The sequence below is a fragment of the Macaca mulatta genome, chromosome 10, assembly GCF_049350105.2.
Source record: "Macaca mulatta isolate MMU2019108-1 chromosome 10, T2T-MMU8v2.0, whole genome shotgun sequence".
Taxonomy (NCBI): Eukaryota; Metazoa; Chordata; class Mammalia; order Primates; family Cercopithecidae; genus Macaca; species Macaca mulatta.
In genome coordinates, this window is record NC_133415.1 from 89552996 (window position 1) to 89570391 (window position 17396).

The 17396-nt window shown below is 44.0% G+C and overlaps 1 protein-coding gene and 1 long non-coding RNA gene across 9 annotated transcripts in view; one reads left to right on the top strand and one right to left on the bottom strand.

Moving 5' to 3' along the window:
- Positions 1-17396, bottom strand: part of NDRG3 (NDRG family member 3) — a 92856-nt gene that overhangs the window by 38997 nt on the left and 36463 nt on the right. For 4 of the 8 annotated variants that reach the window (XM_015149052.3, XM_077951755.1, XM_077951757.1 and 1 more), the window contains exon 3: positions 11414-11449. The exons of 2 other annotated variants lie outside the window; for them this stretch is intronic. In XM_015149052.3, the coding sequence (XP_015004538.1) occupies positions 11414-11449 (36 nt within the window). Of the gene's footprint in view, positions 1-4542; positions 4609-11413; positions 11450-17396 lie in introns of all 8 variants that reach the window. 2 more of the 8 variants (XM_077951754.1, XM_077951753.1) reach the window with 1 other exon arrangement.
- LOC144332120 (uncharacterized) lies at positions 857-15692 on the top strand. The gene is made up of 2 exons (XR_013399893.1): positions 857-1157; positions 15010-15692. It is a non-coding gene; the product is annotated as an uncharacterized LOC144332120 (long non-coding RNA).

Here is a 17396-nt window from a genome sequence, read left to right on the forward strand (position 1 = left end):
TGGCGAAAGGGGAGGCAGGCACTCTTAACGTAACTTTACAGAAACACATGGTAATTTGTCTGACTTTTTATGTCTCATTTTTCTTTTCTTCTTTTTTTTTTTTTTTGAGACGGAGTCTCGCTCTGTCGCCCAGGCTGGAGTGCAGTGGCCGGATCTCAGCTCACTGCAAGCTCCGCCTCCCGGGTTAGGGCCATTCTCCTGTCTCAGCCTCCTGAGTAGCTGGGACTACAGGCGCCCGCCACCTCGCCCGGCTAGTTTTTTGTATTTTTTAGTAGAGACGGGGTTTCACCGTGTTAGCCAGGATGGTCTCGATCTCCTGACCTAGTGATCCGCCCGTCTCGGCCTCCCAAAGTGCTGGGATTACAGGCTTGAGCCACCGCGCCCGGCCAATGTCTCATTTTTCTAAAAATGTTTCTATACGGTACCAATCCTTCTTCCACTGTTTACTTTAGTTAAAGTGTGAGTATCACAGAATAGTTCCTGACATAAAAGAAGTGAAAAGCAGTCTTGAATAACTGGAACCCTTCTGCCAGGCTGTCTAATGTCAATTTGTTTTCTGGCACTGCTACTTCTACATAGTCCTCATTGCCTGGCACTGGTTCAGAAGCATTCATCTCCATCAAGTTGTCTTCTGCTAATTACTTTGGTGTGGTGTCTACTAGCTCTTAAATTTCTCCAAAATCCATACCTTGAAACTCTTCATCCTATGACCCACTTTTTTTTGGTCATATTCATAATCTTTTTAATGATACTTGATTGGCTCTGTTGTAAATCCTGTGAAGTCATATACAACATCTATACACAGTTTTCTTTGGCAGAAATTTATTGTTTTTGGCTTCATGGCTTTCAAGGCTTATTTTATATTTTATTTTATTTTATTTTTATTATTTTTTTGAGACAGGGTCTCATTCTGTCACCCAAGCTGGAGTACAGTAGCGTGATCTTGGCTCACTGCATTCCCCACCTCTTGGGCTCAAGCGATTCTCCCACCTCAGCCTCTTAAGTAGCTGGGACCATAGATTCATGCCACCATGCTCGGCTAATTTTTGTACTGTTTGTAGAGTTGAGGTTTCGCCATATTGCCCAGGCTGGCCTTTAACTTTTTTTTTTTTTGAGATGGAGTTTCACTCTTGTTGCCCAGGTTGGAATGCAATGGTGTGATCTCGGCTCACTGCAACCTCTGCATCCCCAGTTCAAGCGATTCTCCTGCCTCAACCTCCCAAGTAGCTGCGATTACAGGCGTGCATCCCCACGCCTGGCTAATTTTGTATTTTTAATAGAGATGGGGTTTCACCATGTTGGTCAGGCTGGTCTCAAACTCTGACCTCAGGTGATCCACCCACCTTGGCCTCCCAAAGTGCTGGGATTACAGGTTTGAGCCACTGTGCCTGGCTGGCCTTGAACTTCTAAGCTCAAGCAATCTGCCTGCCTTGGCCTCCCAAAGTGCTGGGACTGCAGGTGTGAGCCACCGCATATGGCCTCTGGCTTTTTCTTTTTCTTTTTTTGAGACGGAGTCTTGTTTTGTCGCCAGGCTGGAGTGCAGTGGCACAATCTTGGCTCACTGAAACCTCTGCCTCCCAGGTTCGAGTGATTCTTCTGCCTCAGCCTCCCAAGTAGCTGGGACTACGGGCGCGCACCTGCCTTAAAGTCTGGTACCCATTTCTCATACCCATACCACATCACTGAAGATGCCATTGTTGTTATAGAAAAGGCCAGAGGCGTTTTCTATAACCCGGGAGGTGGAGGTTGCTGTGGGCCAAGACCGCGCCATTGCACTCCAGTCTGGGCAGCAAAAGCGAAATTCTGTCTCAAAAAAAAAAAAGACTTAATACTGCATCTTTACATTTGTTTACATTTCTCCCAACCATGAATGGCGCCATGTATGATCTATAAGTGTGTGCATAAGTTTTAACTTTTTGTAACAGATTTGTGTATATTTTGTTAGTAAATGATAAAATAGACTAATGTCTACATATAGTTTATACAATCATGGCATACCTAACTTTTTCTTAATGTTTTCAATAGCTCTAGGTTACACAGTTTGCGAGTTTTTTTTCTTTTATCTTTTTTTTTTTTTTTTTGAGACAGAGTCTTGCTCTGTCACCCAGGCTGGAGTGCAGTGGCCCGATCTCGACTTACTGCAACTTCCACCTCCTGGGTTCAAGCGATTTTCCTGCCTTGACCTCCTGAGTAGCTGGGACTACAGGCAGGTTCCACCACACCTGGCTGATTTTTTGTATTTTTAGTAGAGATACAGTTTCAACATGTTGGCCAGGCTGGTATCAAACTCCTGACCTCAAGTGATCCAGCTGCCTCGGCCTCCCAAAGTGCTGGGATTACAGACACGAGCCATCCCGCCCCGCTGTGGGTTTTTTCAAATTGCTATAAATCTCCAAAAGCTTTCTGACTGTGTGTGATAGCTCATGCCTATAATCCTGGCACTTTGGGAGGCTGAGACAGGAGGACTGCTCGAGCCCAGGAGTTTGAGACCAGCCTTGGCAACATGGTGAGACCCTGTCTCTACAAAAAATTTTTTACAAATAGCCAGGCCTGGTGGTGCACGCCTGTCGTCCCAGTTACTCAGAGGCTGAGGTAGGAAAGTCACTTGAGCTACAGTAAGCCGTGTTCCTGCCACTGCACTCCAGCCTGGGTGACAGAGCAAGACTCTTTCTGAAAAAAAAAAAAAAATCCAATATATGTATTGAAAAAAAGCTATGTATAAGTGGACCTATACAGTTCAAACCTGTGTTGTTCAAGGGTGTAAACATCACAACCTTCTCTATAATGTCAAAAAAATTGGAAACAGCCCAAATATTCATCAATAGGGAAATAAATGAATTATGATTTATTCATATGACATACAGATAAAAATGAACTAGAATTATTAGCATTACTATACACAGAAAATCTTGAAAAAAATGTAAAAGAGCAAGATGCAAAAGGATATATATTAAAAAATACCACTTATGACAATTTTTTAAAAAGCAACACTATAGATTCTGTTTATATATATGTGTACGCACATATACATACACATATATATTTAGAGACAGAATCTCATTCTAGTGCCCAGGCTAGAGTGCAGTGATGTGATCATAGCTCACTGCAACAGAACTCCTGGGCTCAAGCAATTCTCTCACCTCAGCCTCCCAAGCTAGGACTACAGGTGCACACGCCTACACCTGGCTAACTTTTATTTTTTAGATTTCTTGGAGAGACAGGGTCTCCATATTTGCTCAGGCTAGTCTTGAATTCCTGGCCTCAAGTGATAGTCCCAAATCGGCCATCCAAAGCACTATTACAGGCATGAGCCAGCACAGCCAGCCTATAACTAAAGTATAAAAACTTGGAGGAGAAACAAGGTACACTAACTTTAGAACTTCGTTTCCTTCTGGGAGTGGATAAATTATCAACGAGAACTAAAGGAGGTTTCAGTATCTCTCATGTTTTGTTTCTTGAGAGAAATAAAGAATAAAGCGGGGGAGGGAGTAAGAAAAAGGGAGAGAAGGAGAAAGTGTCTGCCATATGAAGTGACACTACAGGCAAATCCAAGTTAAAGAGAGTGTCCAACAACTTGTCACCTTGACAATCTGGTTGCCGGAACCTGTCTTCTGTCAAACTCAAACCTTCAGTAGGGTCCTGCTTAAAGATTCCAGTTTGGCTACTACTGAGAATCGAGGGAAACACCAGTTTATACTCTGACTCTAAGCATAGCAGGACCTCGCCAAGGCCCGGTAACTGAAGATAACTAGTGGTGGTGGTGGTGGTGGTGGTGGTGGTGGTGGTGGTGGTGGTGGGGTGTGTGTGTGTGTGTGTATACACACAGGAGGTGGACAGGGATGAGACAGTGAGCTGCCAGGGAAGGTCAGGAGAAGGATGGTAAAAAGGGAGATATAACAGGTGGGGTAAAACACAATACTTTAAAAGTAGATGAGGGAGGCTGGGCACGGTGGCTCACACCTGTAAAATCCCAGCACTTTAGGAGGCTGAGGCAGGTGGGTCACGAGGTCAGGAATTCAAGACCAGCCTGACCAACATGGTGAAACCCGTCTCTACTAAAAATGCAAAAATTAGCCAGGCGTGGAGGCACGCACCTGTAATTCCAGTTACTCAGGAGGCTGAGGCAGTAGAATTGCTTGAACCCAGGAGGCAGAGGTTGCAGTGAGCCGAGATTGTACCACTGTACTCCAGCCTGGGCAACAGAGTGAGATTCCATCTCAAAAAAAAAAAAAAAAAGTAGATGAAGGAATAGGGCAAAGTTACTACTTTGTTGCCATTTCATAATTTGGATGATATTCAAAAGTAAAATTGGCTCCTTACAAAATTTCAACTTTTTAGGGATATCTCAGCCCCTATCATGCCATAATATGCCCTCAAGTCATGTAACAACCAAAGTATCAACGGCCAAGAGTCCTAGGCCCTGTTCATTGCCCTACTTGGAGCAGCCCCAAGTTGTCAATGTCTCAAAGTTCTTCATTTTCAAAGTATGTGAATGTAAATATGCTTAGCAGAATAAAAAACGAAAAGAAAGGAAGCACTCACCTCTATGGTGATGGGCATGCACATTTTTCGCGGCCTTGTGAATGAACAGCTTGAAAAAAACTCCATCTGAAGATGAATGTGCAGAGACCCTGGCTAAGGAGCTGATTCAATTGTCAGGCCACTGCAGGGAGTGACTTGCTGTTGCTACCTTTTTGTCTTAGTCAACTATCATCTGTTTTACTGGCTCTTCATCCAGTTATCTCATCTCCCACCCCAACATTCTAGAGTGTGACTACACAATGAGCCTGTGCTCAAAGAGCACAGCCTAAGGGAACATCTGGTCATAGATCTCTCCCCTCTCTCCCAGCAGTTTCTTTGCTTTTTCTTTTCTTTCTTTTTCTTCATTTATTTATTTTTTTTTGAGACAGGGTCTCGTCGTTGTCACTCAGGCTGGAGTCCAGTGGTGTGATCATAGCTCACTGTAACCTCGAATTCCTGGGCTCAAATGATCCTCCTACCTCAGCCTCCCAGGTAGCTTGGAGCACACATGCTTGCCACTATACCCAACTACTTTTTAAATTTTTTGCAGAGATGAAGTCTCCCTATATTGCCCAAGCTGATCTCAAACTCCTGGGCTCAAGTGATCTTCCTGCCACAGCCTCCCAAAGTGCTGGGAATACAGGCGTGAGCCACCATTCTCCGGCTCTCCCAGTACTTTTTGATTATTTATCATCTCCAAGGCTATGCACTTCTTGAACATAATCCCTTTATTCTCCATGTTTATAAAACAACCTGAAATCATAAAGGTCCTTGACATAATTCTCTATTCTGGACTGTCTCTCCCACCTAATGAAAGATGTAGTCTTAAACAGAAGGTCTTTTTAAGGTCAGGCAGGATGGCTCATGTCTGTAATCCTAGCACTCTGGGAAGCCAAAGTGAGAGTATCACTTGAGGCCAGGAGTTCAAGACCAGTCTGAGCAACATAGCAAGACCCCATCTCTATGAAAAATATATATATATTTTCTAATTAGCCAGGCACAATGGCATGTGCCTGTAGACCTAGCTACTCAGGAAGCTGAAGCAGTTGCTTCAGCCCAGGAGTTCAAGGTTACTGTGAGCTATAATCGCGTCACTGAACCCCAGCCTAGGTGACAAAGTAAGACTCTGTATCTTTTTTTTTTTTTGAGATGCAGTTTCACTCTTTTTGCCCAGGCTGGAGTGCAATGGTGCAATCTTGGCCTACCGCAACGTCCGCCTCCTGGGTTCAAGTGATTCTCCTGCCTCAGCCTCCTGAGTAGCTGGGATTACAAGCATGTGCTATCATGCCTGGCTAATTTTGTATTTTTTAGTAGAGGCAGGGTTTCTCCATGTTGGCCAGGCTGGTTTCAAACTCCCAACCTCAGGTGATCCGCCCGCCTCGGCCTCCCAAAGTGCTGGGATTACAGGCGTGAGCCACCGCGTCCAGCCTAGACCCTGTATCTTTAAAAAAAAAAAACAAAAAGCCTTTTAAGAATGTAAGAGTTTAAGATGTTACCATTATGTGATAACCAACTTTCACTTTTTTCTTGAGTCCTCCGACTTCAATAAATGTGTTGACACCAGAATGACACGATCTGACTTGTCCCATATTTCTACACTTAACTAAATCATGATCATTTCATACCTGTTACTATTTCTTCCTCTCCCTGGCCAGTCTAAACTAGTTTTGTTATATTTGCGTGACAACATGCTCTAGAAAATGTCAACTTTTTTTTTTTTTTGAGACAAGAGTCTCACTCTGTGGCTCAGGCTGGAGTGCAGTGGCGCGATCTCGGCTCACTGCAACCTCCACCTCCCCGGTTGACGCCATTCTCCTGCCTTAGTCTCCCGAGTAGGCGGGACTACAGGCACCCACCACCATGCCTGGCTAACTTTTTTGTACTTTTACTAGAGACGGGGTTTCACTGTGTTAGCCAGGATGGTCTCGATCTCCTGACCTCATGATCCACCCACCTCGGTCTCCCAAAGTCCTGGGATTCCAGGTGTGAGACACTGCGCCAGCCCCTATATTTTTTTTTTTTTTTTTTTTTTTTTTTTTTTTTTTGAGACGGAGTCTCGCTCTGTCGCCCAGGCTGGAGTGCAGTGGCCGGATCTCAGCTCACTGCAAGCTCCGCCTCCCGGGTTTACGCCATTCTCCTGCCTCAGCCTCCCGAGTAGCTGGGACTACAGGCGCCCGCCACCTCGCCCGGCTATTTTTTTGTATTTTTTAGTAGAGACGGGGTTTCACCATGTTAGCCAGGATGGTCTCGATCTCCTGACCTTGCGATCCGCCCGTCTCGGCCTCCCAAAGTGCTGGGATTACAGGCTTGAGCCACCGTGCCCGGCCAGCCCCTATATTTTTATTAGTATGAACTGTTATTGTTTCCAATAAGCAGGCTACTGTATGAGACTTGGGTATAGTTTTTGTTATAGAAGATTTTTTGTTTGTTTGTTTTTGAGACAGAGTTTCACTCTTGTCACCCAGGCTGCAGTGCAAAGGCTCAATCTCAGCTCACTGCAACCTCTGCCTCCCGGGTTCAAGCCATTCTCCTGTCTCAGCCTCCCAAGTAGCTGGGATTATAGGCGCCTGCCACCATGCCCAGCTAATTTTTTTTTTTTTTTTTTTTGAGACAGAGTTTCGCTCTTGTTGACCAGGCTGGAGTGCAATGGTGCGATCTCGGCTCACTGCAACCTCCGCCTCTCAGGTTCAAGCGATTCTCCTGCCTCAGCTTCCCGAGTAGCTGGGATTACAGGCATGCGCCACCACGCCCGGCTAATTTTGTATTTTCAGGAGAGACGGGGTTTCTCCATGTGGTCAGGCTAGTCTTGAACTCCTGACCTCAGGTGATCTGCCCACCTCAGCCTCCCAAAGTGCTAGGATGACAGGCGTGAGCCACCACACCTGTCCTAATTTTTGTATTTTCAGTAGAGACAGGGTTTCACCATGTTGGCCAGGCTGGTCTTGAACTCCTGATCTCAGGTGATCTACCCGCAGAAGTATGAGCAATCTTTATTTTTATGCTTTTCCAAGTTTTCTAAATTTGTTTCTGATTATACACAAAATAAGTGTTATTTATCTAAAGCAATATATCATATACACATATAAACTACAGCATCTATCCCAACACTCTCTCTAATATACATATATGCATACTACATGTGTATATATGTATATCATATATATGTATATTAGAGAGTGTTGCGACAGATGCTATAGTTATCTGTAATATATCTATATAGTTTACATATATGTGTGTGGGTATATATAATATACCCACATATATATATATACTGAACATAGTGAGACCCTCATCTCTAAATATATATATGTAATATTCCATCTCTAAATATATATATTACATATATAGAGAGAAAGACTGGGGTCTCACTATGTTGCCTAGGCTGGTCTCAAACAACTGGGCTCAAGCAATCCACTCGCCTCAGCCTCCCAAAGTGCTGGGACTACAGGCGTATGACATCATGCCCAGCTAATTTTTTATTTTTTAATTCTTTGTAGAGAAGGGGGTCTCCTTATGTTGCTCAGGCTGGTCTCAAACTCCTGGGCTCAAGCAATTCTCCTGCATCAGCCTCCCAAAGCTCTGGGATTACAGGCATGAGCCACAGCACCCAGACTTTCTATTTGTATCAGAACTGAACTAAAAGTTCTATTTCACAAGGCCAGAACATGTTACTATTTTAAAGCTTTACCCAAAGTATCAAGAATTTTTGCCAGACTATTTTTAAGCCTTAATATTACAAAGTGATTCATAATTATATTTCTAAAACTCAATTTCATATCTACAATTATATATATGTATGGAAAAAAATCTCAAATGACATATGCCAAAATATTAACAATATTAACACTGGTGAAATAACAGGTGATTTTTATTTATTTACTTTTTGGTGTTTTCTCATTTATTTTGCAACAAGTATGTAATCTATTATATTCTAATTTTCTTTTCTCTTTTATTCCTTTTCTTCGTTCGTTGAGACAGAGTCTCGCTCTGTTGCCCAGGCTGGAGTGCAGTGGCAGGATCTCGGCTCACTGCAGCGGCAGGATCTCGGCTCACTGCAGCATCTGCCTTCCGGGTTCAAGCAATTCTCCTTCCTCAGCCTCCTGAGTAGCTGGGATTACAGATGCACACCACCAGGCCTGGCTAATTTTTGTATTTTTAGTAGAGGCGGGGTTTCACTATGTTGGCCAGGCTGGTCTCAAACTCCTGACCTCATGAATTCCTGACCTCAGCCTCCCAAAGTGCTGGGATTACAGGTGTGAGCCACCGCACCTGGCTATATTCTAATTTTCTTACTTCAGGGGAGGTGCTGAATTTGAAGAAAATTAATACTTCTACACTTTGGGGCAGGAGTTCATGTGTATACACATACTATTTCTGGAGTTCTTCACCTTGAATTTTACTGTCACCCTCTCTCTAATGTTTTCCTTCTAGGTAAATTATGTCAAATATTAACAGTAATCAAGCTCTACTGGTTCAACCTAGGATCCAAACCATAACTGAAGTTAGATCAAATTAAAAACAATCAAACCCAAACTTCATTGTCACTATTTATTAAAAAATAATGTAACTTACTGTTTTAGAGGAAAGGAGCCATTGCCTACAGTGAATGACTGTAACAGCACTAGGCTGATTATGTTGTATATACAAAGTACCAAATAGTTATTACAAGAGGTGTTTGCAACTGAGATTCAGAAATCTATAACTATACTATGAGCCTGACCCTTCCAAGGCGAGTCTCATCTGTTCTGCCAAGGAACCTCAGCTTTAAGAACAACTAGTTTCTTACATTTCAGCTCCGGATACGTCCAGGTTGGGAAAGAATGGGCAACAGATTCAGGAAGAATGGGGTTTTTCAATCCCAACCACTCAATGGCAAGTTATAAAACTTAATTCTTAATTTTCTGACTATAAAACAGAAATAAGAAAAACCATCTTGGCCAGGTGTGGTGGCTCATGCCTGTAATCCCAGCACTTTGGGAGGCTGAGGTGGGTGAATCATTTGAGGTCAGGGGTTCGAGACCAGTCTGACCAACATGGTGAAACCCCATTCTACTAAAAGTTCAAAAGATTTAGCTGAGCGTGGTGGTGGGCGCCTGTAATCCCAGCTACTGGGAGGCTGAGGCAGGAGAATCGCTTGAATCCAGGAGGCGGAGGTTGCAGTGAGCCGATATCATGCCACTGCACTCCAGCCTGGGCGACTGAGCGAGACTCTGTCTCCAAAAAAAAAAAGAAAAGAAAAGAAAAAGAAAAGAAAAAAAGAAACCATCTTGTAATATTGCTCTAAGTATTGAAGATACTATATGTTTATTAGGTACCCTACAGTAGCATTCAAATTATTATAACTGTTTTGCTTATAAATAGTCCTTTGTTCTGATGCTAATGCTTAGAGATTCCACTGTACTTAACATAAAATGCATATTTGAAAATAACTATTTGCTGGTGGGTATACAGGTTGGCTGAATACTGGAAGCAAGGATGTTGCCAGCACCTTCCTTTCCTGCTAATACCCTCTGGGTCTACTTCATGTCACTTCTGTTGCTGCTATGGCATCTATCCCAAAAGTGGGAGGGTCAGGATGCCCAGTTTATAAGGTTTCCATTTCCCTGTACTTATTTCTTACTCCTATGTTTTCTTTTTTCTTATTTATTTCTTATTTATTTATTTATTCATTTATTGAGACAGAGAGTCCCACTCTGTTGCCCAGGCTGAAGTGCGGTGGTGTTATCTCAGCTCACTGCAACTTTTGCCTCCCAGGTTCAAGAAATTCTCCCACCTCAGCCTCCTGAGTAGCTGGGATTACAGGCACACATCACCATGTCCAGCTAATTTTTGTATTTTTAGTAGAGATGGGGTTTCACCATGCTGGCCAGGCTGGTCTCAGACTCTTGACCTCAAGTGATCTGCCTGCCTCAGCCTCCCAAAGTGCTGGGATTATAGGTGTGAGCCACTGTGCCCGGCCCTTAGTCCCATTTCTTTCAGGACCAGTCAACAGATAAAAGAGGTAGATGAACTGCTGGTTCATTTTACCGATTTCCAAACTGGCAACAGAGGTGATGCAAAAGCAGACCAGGAAGAACAGTTTCATTTAAGAAAACACTAATGAGTCAAGTTGAATTTTGCATTTCCAAACATAAACCCAAGAGAAATCTGCACATGGTATTCATAACAATTTAGGGAAAGATTTCTTTTAGGGAAAGATGTTACTGTCAAGAAATCTCTCCTCCATCTGCCCCTCTCCTGTCTTCTCTGCGGTAAGGTAGCAAACCTCCATCTGCCACCTATGACAAATGAGGTTTCCAATATCATGTGAGGAAAAGAACTCTTAATCACAAAGAGACAGCTCTATTCAGTAACCTACAATCATAAAACAGGTACCTGGCAGGCAATTTCTGAACATGACAGCAAATCAGTTGTTTTTTTTTGTTTATTTTGTTTTGCTTTGAGATGGAGTCTTACTCTGTCACCCAGGCTGGAGTGCAGTGGCACGATCTCAGCTCACTGCAACTTCCGTCTCCCGAGTTCAAGTGATTCTCCTGCCTCAGCCTCCTGAGTAGCTGGGATTATAAGCATGCACCACTACACTTGGCTAATTTTTGTATTTTTAGTAGAGATGAGGTTTCATCATGTTGGCCGGTCTGGTCTCAAACTCCTGACCTCAAGTGATCTGTCTGCCTCAGCCTCTCAAAGTGCTGGAATTACAGGTATGAGCCACTGTGCCAATGGCCAACAATTGCAAATCATTTTAAGTGAACTTGATCCAATGACCAAACGAACATTAAGGACTCATTATTAGCTATAAGGAGAGATCCACTTCTACAAGACCACCACTACAGGAAAGGAAACACTGCAGAGATCCTGTACAGAGCCTCCTGGTTGCTTGTACAGTCCTTACCTGACAGTCAAAGTCCTGGAAGTTTCGTGTACCATTCTGTCAACAGAAGACACAAAACACAGTCAGTTTCCCCACATGGTTTCCCCACATGTGCAGCAAATTCAGTTCACAGTGAAAGCAGTGCATGTGCAGCCTTTTGGTTGCCATAAAACTGAAATGGTTCTCATCAGAAGGTTTCAGAGGCAGGGAGGGTTATGAACATGTGTTAATAAAGGCTAAATCTTCAGAGGTGAGATTATGCTTTAGCGGGCTCATGAGAAGATAAAAGGGAAGGGGCCTAGTTTTCTAGCAAGCTTATAACTTCTTGCCTTCCTACCTAAGGAGAGCAGTGGGAATTTGTAGGAAGAGGGTAAAACGTGGATCATAGTCTGGAAGCATACCTTGAACACGCAAGGGAAGCACCTGGGAGGAAAGGAGTTAGAGGCCAAAGCTGAGAAGGGTGAAGGAGAACAGGTGCAGAACCAGGAATTAAAGAAAGGATCAGGAAGAGGACAAAGATATGGATGGATCAGAAATGGAAGCCTTGAAAACTAACAGAGAAGAAAGGCAGTGTTACTGAAGGAGAGAAAGAAAGACAAAACAAGGTTCTTAACACATTGGCCTGTCTGTTGCATCCTATGAAATCACTGATAGGGAAAAAGGACAAGTCATGGAATCATTTAAAAAGTAAAACATAGGCCGGGCGTGGTGGCTCAGGCCTGTAATCCCAGCACTTTGGGAGGCCGAGACGGGCGGATCACGAGGTCAGGAGATCAAGACCATCCTGGCTAACATGGTGAAACCCCGTCTCTACTAAAAAATATTAAAAAAAAAAAAAAAAAAGGAAAACATAGTCAAAAAATCTAAGGAGAATTCACCAAGCTTCTAAAAAGGGATTATAATAATGACGATTGAGAAAAAAAAAATCAATGGCAATAATTCAGAAGCATTTTTCCAGCATTCCAGATGCCAGTATTGCAAGTCATAAGAGTATAAAAAAGGGGCCGAGTGCGGTGGCTCACGCCTGTAATCCCAGTATTTTGGGAGGCTGAGGCGGGCAGATCACCTGAGGTCAGGAGTTTGTGGGCAGCCTGATCAACACGGTGAAACCCAGTCTCTACTAAAAATACAAAAATTAGCCAATGTTGTGGTGTGTGCCTGTAATCCCAGCTACTTGGGAGGCCAAGGCAGGAGAATCGCTTGAACCTGGGAGCGGAGGTTGCAGTGCGCCGGGATCCTGCCACTGCACTCCAGCCTGGGCAACGGAGTGAGACTTTCTCCCCCAACCAAAAAAAAAAAAAAAAAAAAGTATAAAAAAGGTGGCCAGGCGCGGTGGCTCAAGCCTGTAATCCCAGCACTTTGGGAGGCCGAGATGGGCGGATCACGAGGTCAGGAGATCGAGACCATCCTGGCTAACACGGTGAAACCCTGTCTCTACTAAAAAATACAAAAAAAAAAAAAAACTAGCCGGGCGAGGTGGTGGGCGCCTGTAGTCCCAGCTACTCGGGAGGCTGAGGCAGGAGAATGGTGTAAACCCAGGAGGCGGAGCTTGCAGTGAGCTGAGATCCGGCCACTGCACTCCAGCCCGGGCGACAGAGTGAGACTCCGTCTCAAAAAAAAAAAAGGTAACAAGTGGGCCAGGCGCGATGGCTCACACCTGTAATCCCAGACCTTTGGGAGGCCGAGGAAGGTGGATCACGAGGTCAGGAGTTCAAGACCAGCCTGACCAACATGGTGAAACCCCATCTCTACTAAAAACATAAAAATTAGCCGGGCGTGGTGGTGGGCGCCTATAGTCCCAGCTACTCAGGAGGCTGAGGCAGGAGAATTGCTTGAAACCGGGAGGCGGAGGTTGCAGTGAGCCAAGATCGCACCACTGCACTCCAGCCTAGGCAACAGAGACTCCGTTTCAAAAAAAAGGAAAAAAAAATGGTAACAAGTGATGTATTTGGGAATAAAAGAAAACTTCTACTTGAATTTTCACAAAGTGTAACCCCTTTCCTGAAAAAAGTCTCCCATTATGTAGAAACTGATTTATCACGACTATTTATTCTGTCTCTACAATGACTTTCAGAAAGTTCCTAACAGCTTCCCAAAAGCTACCCCTCCAGAGATACTATAGCTATCCGATCCCCAAAAATACTAAGTAATCTCATCTCCCTTCAAGATGATCCTCCTAGAAATAGTTCTTTGGGTCCAGGCACGGTGGCTTATGCCTGTAATTCCAGCACTTTGGGAGGCTGAAACAAGTGGATCACCCAAGTTCAGGAGTTCGAGACCAGCCTGGCCAACATGGTGAAACTTCATCTCTACTAAAAAAATTACAAAAATTAGCCGGGCGCGGAGGTGCCTATAATCTCAGCTACTTGAGAGGATGAGGCAAGAGAATCACTTGAATCCAGGAGGCAGAGGTTGCGGTGAGCCGATATTGACCCATTGCGTGTCAGCCTGGATGACAGAGCGAGACTCCATCTCAAAAAAAAAAAAAAAAAAAAAAGCAATAGTTCTTTGGGATCCCACCAACTATACTGCTGGCTGGACAAAAGAGAGGTTAAAAAGCACAGCCCAGGCTGGACGGTGGCTCATGCCTGTAATCCCAGCACTGCACTTTGGGAGGCCAAGGTGGGCAGATCACCTGAGGTCAGAAGTTTGAGACCAGCCTGACCAACATGGCGAAACCCCATCTCTACTAAAAATACAAAATTAGCCAGGTGTGGTGGCGCGTGCCTGTAATCCCAGCTACTCGGGAAGCTGAGGCAGGAGAATTGCTTGAACTGGGGAGGCAGAGGTTGTGGTGAGCTGAGATCACGCCATTGCACTCCAGCATGGGCAACAAGAGTAAAACTCTGTCTCAAAAAAAAAAATCACAGCCCAGTGTGGTATAAACACCCAAATAAACAAACTATCCACTCCATAAGAGGGACTATCTAGAGCTGCACTATCCAGTATGGTAACCATTAGCCATATGTACGCTTTAAATTTAAATTCAATAAAATAAAATCTCAGTTTCTCAGTTACATTAGCCATATCTCAAGTGTTCATACTCTTGGGCAGTACAGACACAGAACATTTCCATGACTACAGAAACTTCTACTGGATAACAGTGATCTAGAAGCCAAAAGCTTCTGAAGGAATAAGGTTATGAAAGAGTAGCCCTTAACTTTCTAAAAGCGGCAGTAAACTCACAACAGATTACCAGTTATAGAGAGACTACAGATGCCACTGAGAACGGGCAAGAGAATGGTAGAGACAGTAAAGTATTATTCCTAACACGAAACTGAATTCACAAAAAGTCTGATACAGTCACAGTATGGAAAGACAACTAAGATACTGTGCAGATGGGACTGGGCAGCACATTTCCAAGGAATGTTGCTATTGATTAAAAGGAGCATAGTGTTCCATGGCTCCCACTAGCCCTAAGAAATGTCTGAGGACTTCTTCAGAGAAATCATTGTGCTTAATTTACAGATAGACTATGAGAAGCAAAAGGAAGGGCCCTCTCATGGATTAGGATAGATGGGTTTTTGTAGGATATAAATGGTCAGCCAGTGAGTTTCTGGTTCCTGATTCAACTTGTACCTTCCTCCAAATATAGCACAGGGCCTGGTATAAAACAGGTGATTGATACAGATTCATAAAACAAATAAGCCAATATTAAAAAATTAAATATTGAGGAAATTCTGTTAAAATCTGGGGTTTAAAAAAAAACTTCTGCTGCATTCCAGCTTAAGATATGTATGGTTAGTAAGAACCACGTAAGGAAAAGAAAGTAGGATACAAAATAGTCTTTACAGTTTGACCTTGGCTACACTAAAAATATGTATTTAAAAAGACTAAAAGGCTGGGCACAGTGGCTCATGCCTATACTCCTATCACTTTGGGAGGCTGAGGTAGGCAGATCACTTCAGGTCAGGAGTTCAAGACCAGCATAGGCAATATGGCGAAATCCCATCTCTACAAAAAAATGCAAAAATAATTAGCCAGGCGTGGTAGTGCATGCTTATAGTCCCATCTACTTGAGGGGCTGAGGTGGGAGGATCACTTGAGCCTGGGAGGTCGAGGTTGCAGTGAGCTGAGATCGCACCACTGCACTCCAGCCTGGGTGCAAAGTGAGATCCTGTCTCATAAATAAATAAACAAATAAAAGACAAAAAATTAACAACAGCAGCTGCTTCTGCAGAGAGAGTTTACGGGTGATTATAATTTTCTTCATATTATATACAATGAGCATGTACTTCCCTTTCTGAAATTAGAAAACTAGAAAAAAAGGGTCTAGCAAACCCTAGAAAAAATACCAAATTTAGTATTTTGTAACATAAGATTTAAAGGGCTGGGTGCGGTGGCTCATGCCTGTAATTCCAACACTTTGGGAGGTTGAGGTGGGCAGATCACAAGGTCAGGAGTTCAAGACCAGATTGGCCAATATGGTGAAACTCCAACTCTACTAAAAATACAAAAATTAGGCCAGGTGCGTTGGCTCATGCCTGTAATCCCAGCACTTTGGGAAGCCAAGGCAGACAGATCACGAGGTCAGAAGTTCAAGTCCCGTCTGGCCAACATGGTGAAACCCTGTTTCTACTAAAAATACAAAAATTAGCTGGGCATGACGGCACGTGCCTGTAATTGTAGCTACTTGGCAGGCTGAGGCAGGAGAATTGTTTGAACCGGGACCCAGGAGGCGAAGGTTGCAGTGAGCTGAGATCGCGCCACTGCGCTCCAGCCTGGGCTACAGAGCAAGACTCCGTCTCAAAAAAAAAAAAAAAAAATTAGCCAGGCATGGTGGAGCATGCCTGTAGTCCCATCTACTCGAGAGGCTGAGGCAGGAGAATCACTTGAACCTGGGAGGCGGAGGTTGCAGTGAGCCGCCCAGACAGCACCACTGCACTCCAGCTTGGGCAACATAGCAGACTCCATCTCAAATAAATAAATAAATAAGGACTGGTGCAGTGGCTCATGCCTGTAATCCCAGCACTTTGGGAGGCTGAGGCGGGCGGATCACGAGGTCAGGAGATCAAGACTACATTGAAACCCCGTCTCTACTAAAAATACAAAAAAATTAGCTGAGTGTGGTGGCGGGCACCTGTAGTCCCAGCTACTTGGGAGGCTGAGGCAGGAGAATGGTGTGAACCCTGGAGGCGGAGCTTGCAGTAAGCAGAGATCATGCCACTGCACTCCAGCCTGGGCGACAGACCGAGACTCCATCTCAAAAAAATAATAATAAATAAATAGATTTAAAGATTGACCTCACCTTTTGAGGAATGATTTATAATGATGTCTAAACAGACCATATTAGGACTTCAGTCTAACAGAAGTCCCAGAGGTTCCTTTAGCGATTATTTAGAAAGATTAGAAAAAAATCACTCTAGATTGAATTAAAATCTCAGTCATAGAATATAGAGCCACAAATTCTGATTAGCTCTTTGGGACGCAGCTGTCATTGTATCCATGAATTCTCCTTTCTTACAATGATGTGACCACGACCATGAGGCATTCTGTAAAGCCCTCAGTTCCTGACATGAGCACAAAGGAGCATGCCAAAAGCAGACAGGCAATGCCTTCAATAACCTCAAGCTATGTCTTATTTGTTGAGTACCTAGCAAAAAACAACTCTGTGTTCTCAATCCCATCTTCATAGCTATACTCCCAGATAAAAGGTACAAATAACTGAGGGAAGACTATTTAGCACTTGTTTTCCTGGCTTTTTATTTATTTATTTATTTTGAGATGGAGTCTCGCTCTGTCGCTCAGGCTGGAGTGTAGTGGCGCCATCTCGGTTCACTGCAAGCTCCACCTCCTGGGTTCATGCCATTCTCCTGCCACAGCCTCCCGAGTAGCTGGGACTACAGGTGCCCGCCACCACACCCGGCTAATTTTTTTTGTAGTTTTAGTAGAGACGGGGTTTCACCGTGTTAGCCAGGATGGTCTCGATCTCCTGACCTCGTGATCTGCCTGTCTCAGTCTCCCAAAGTGCTGGGATTACAGGCGTGAGCCATCGCACCCAGCC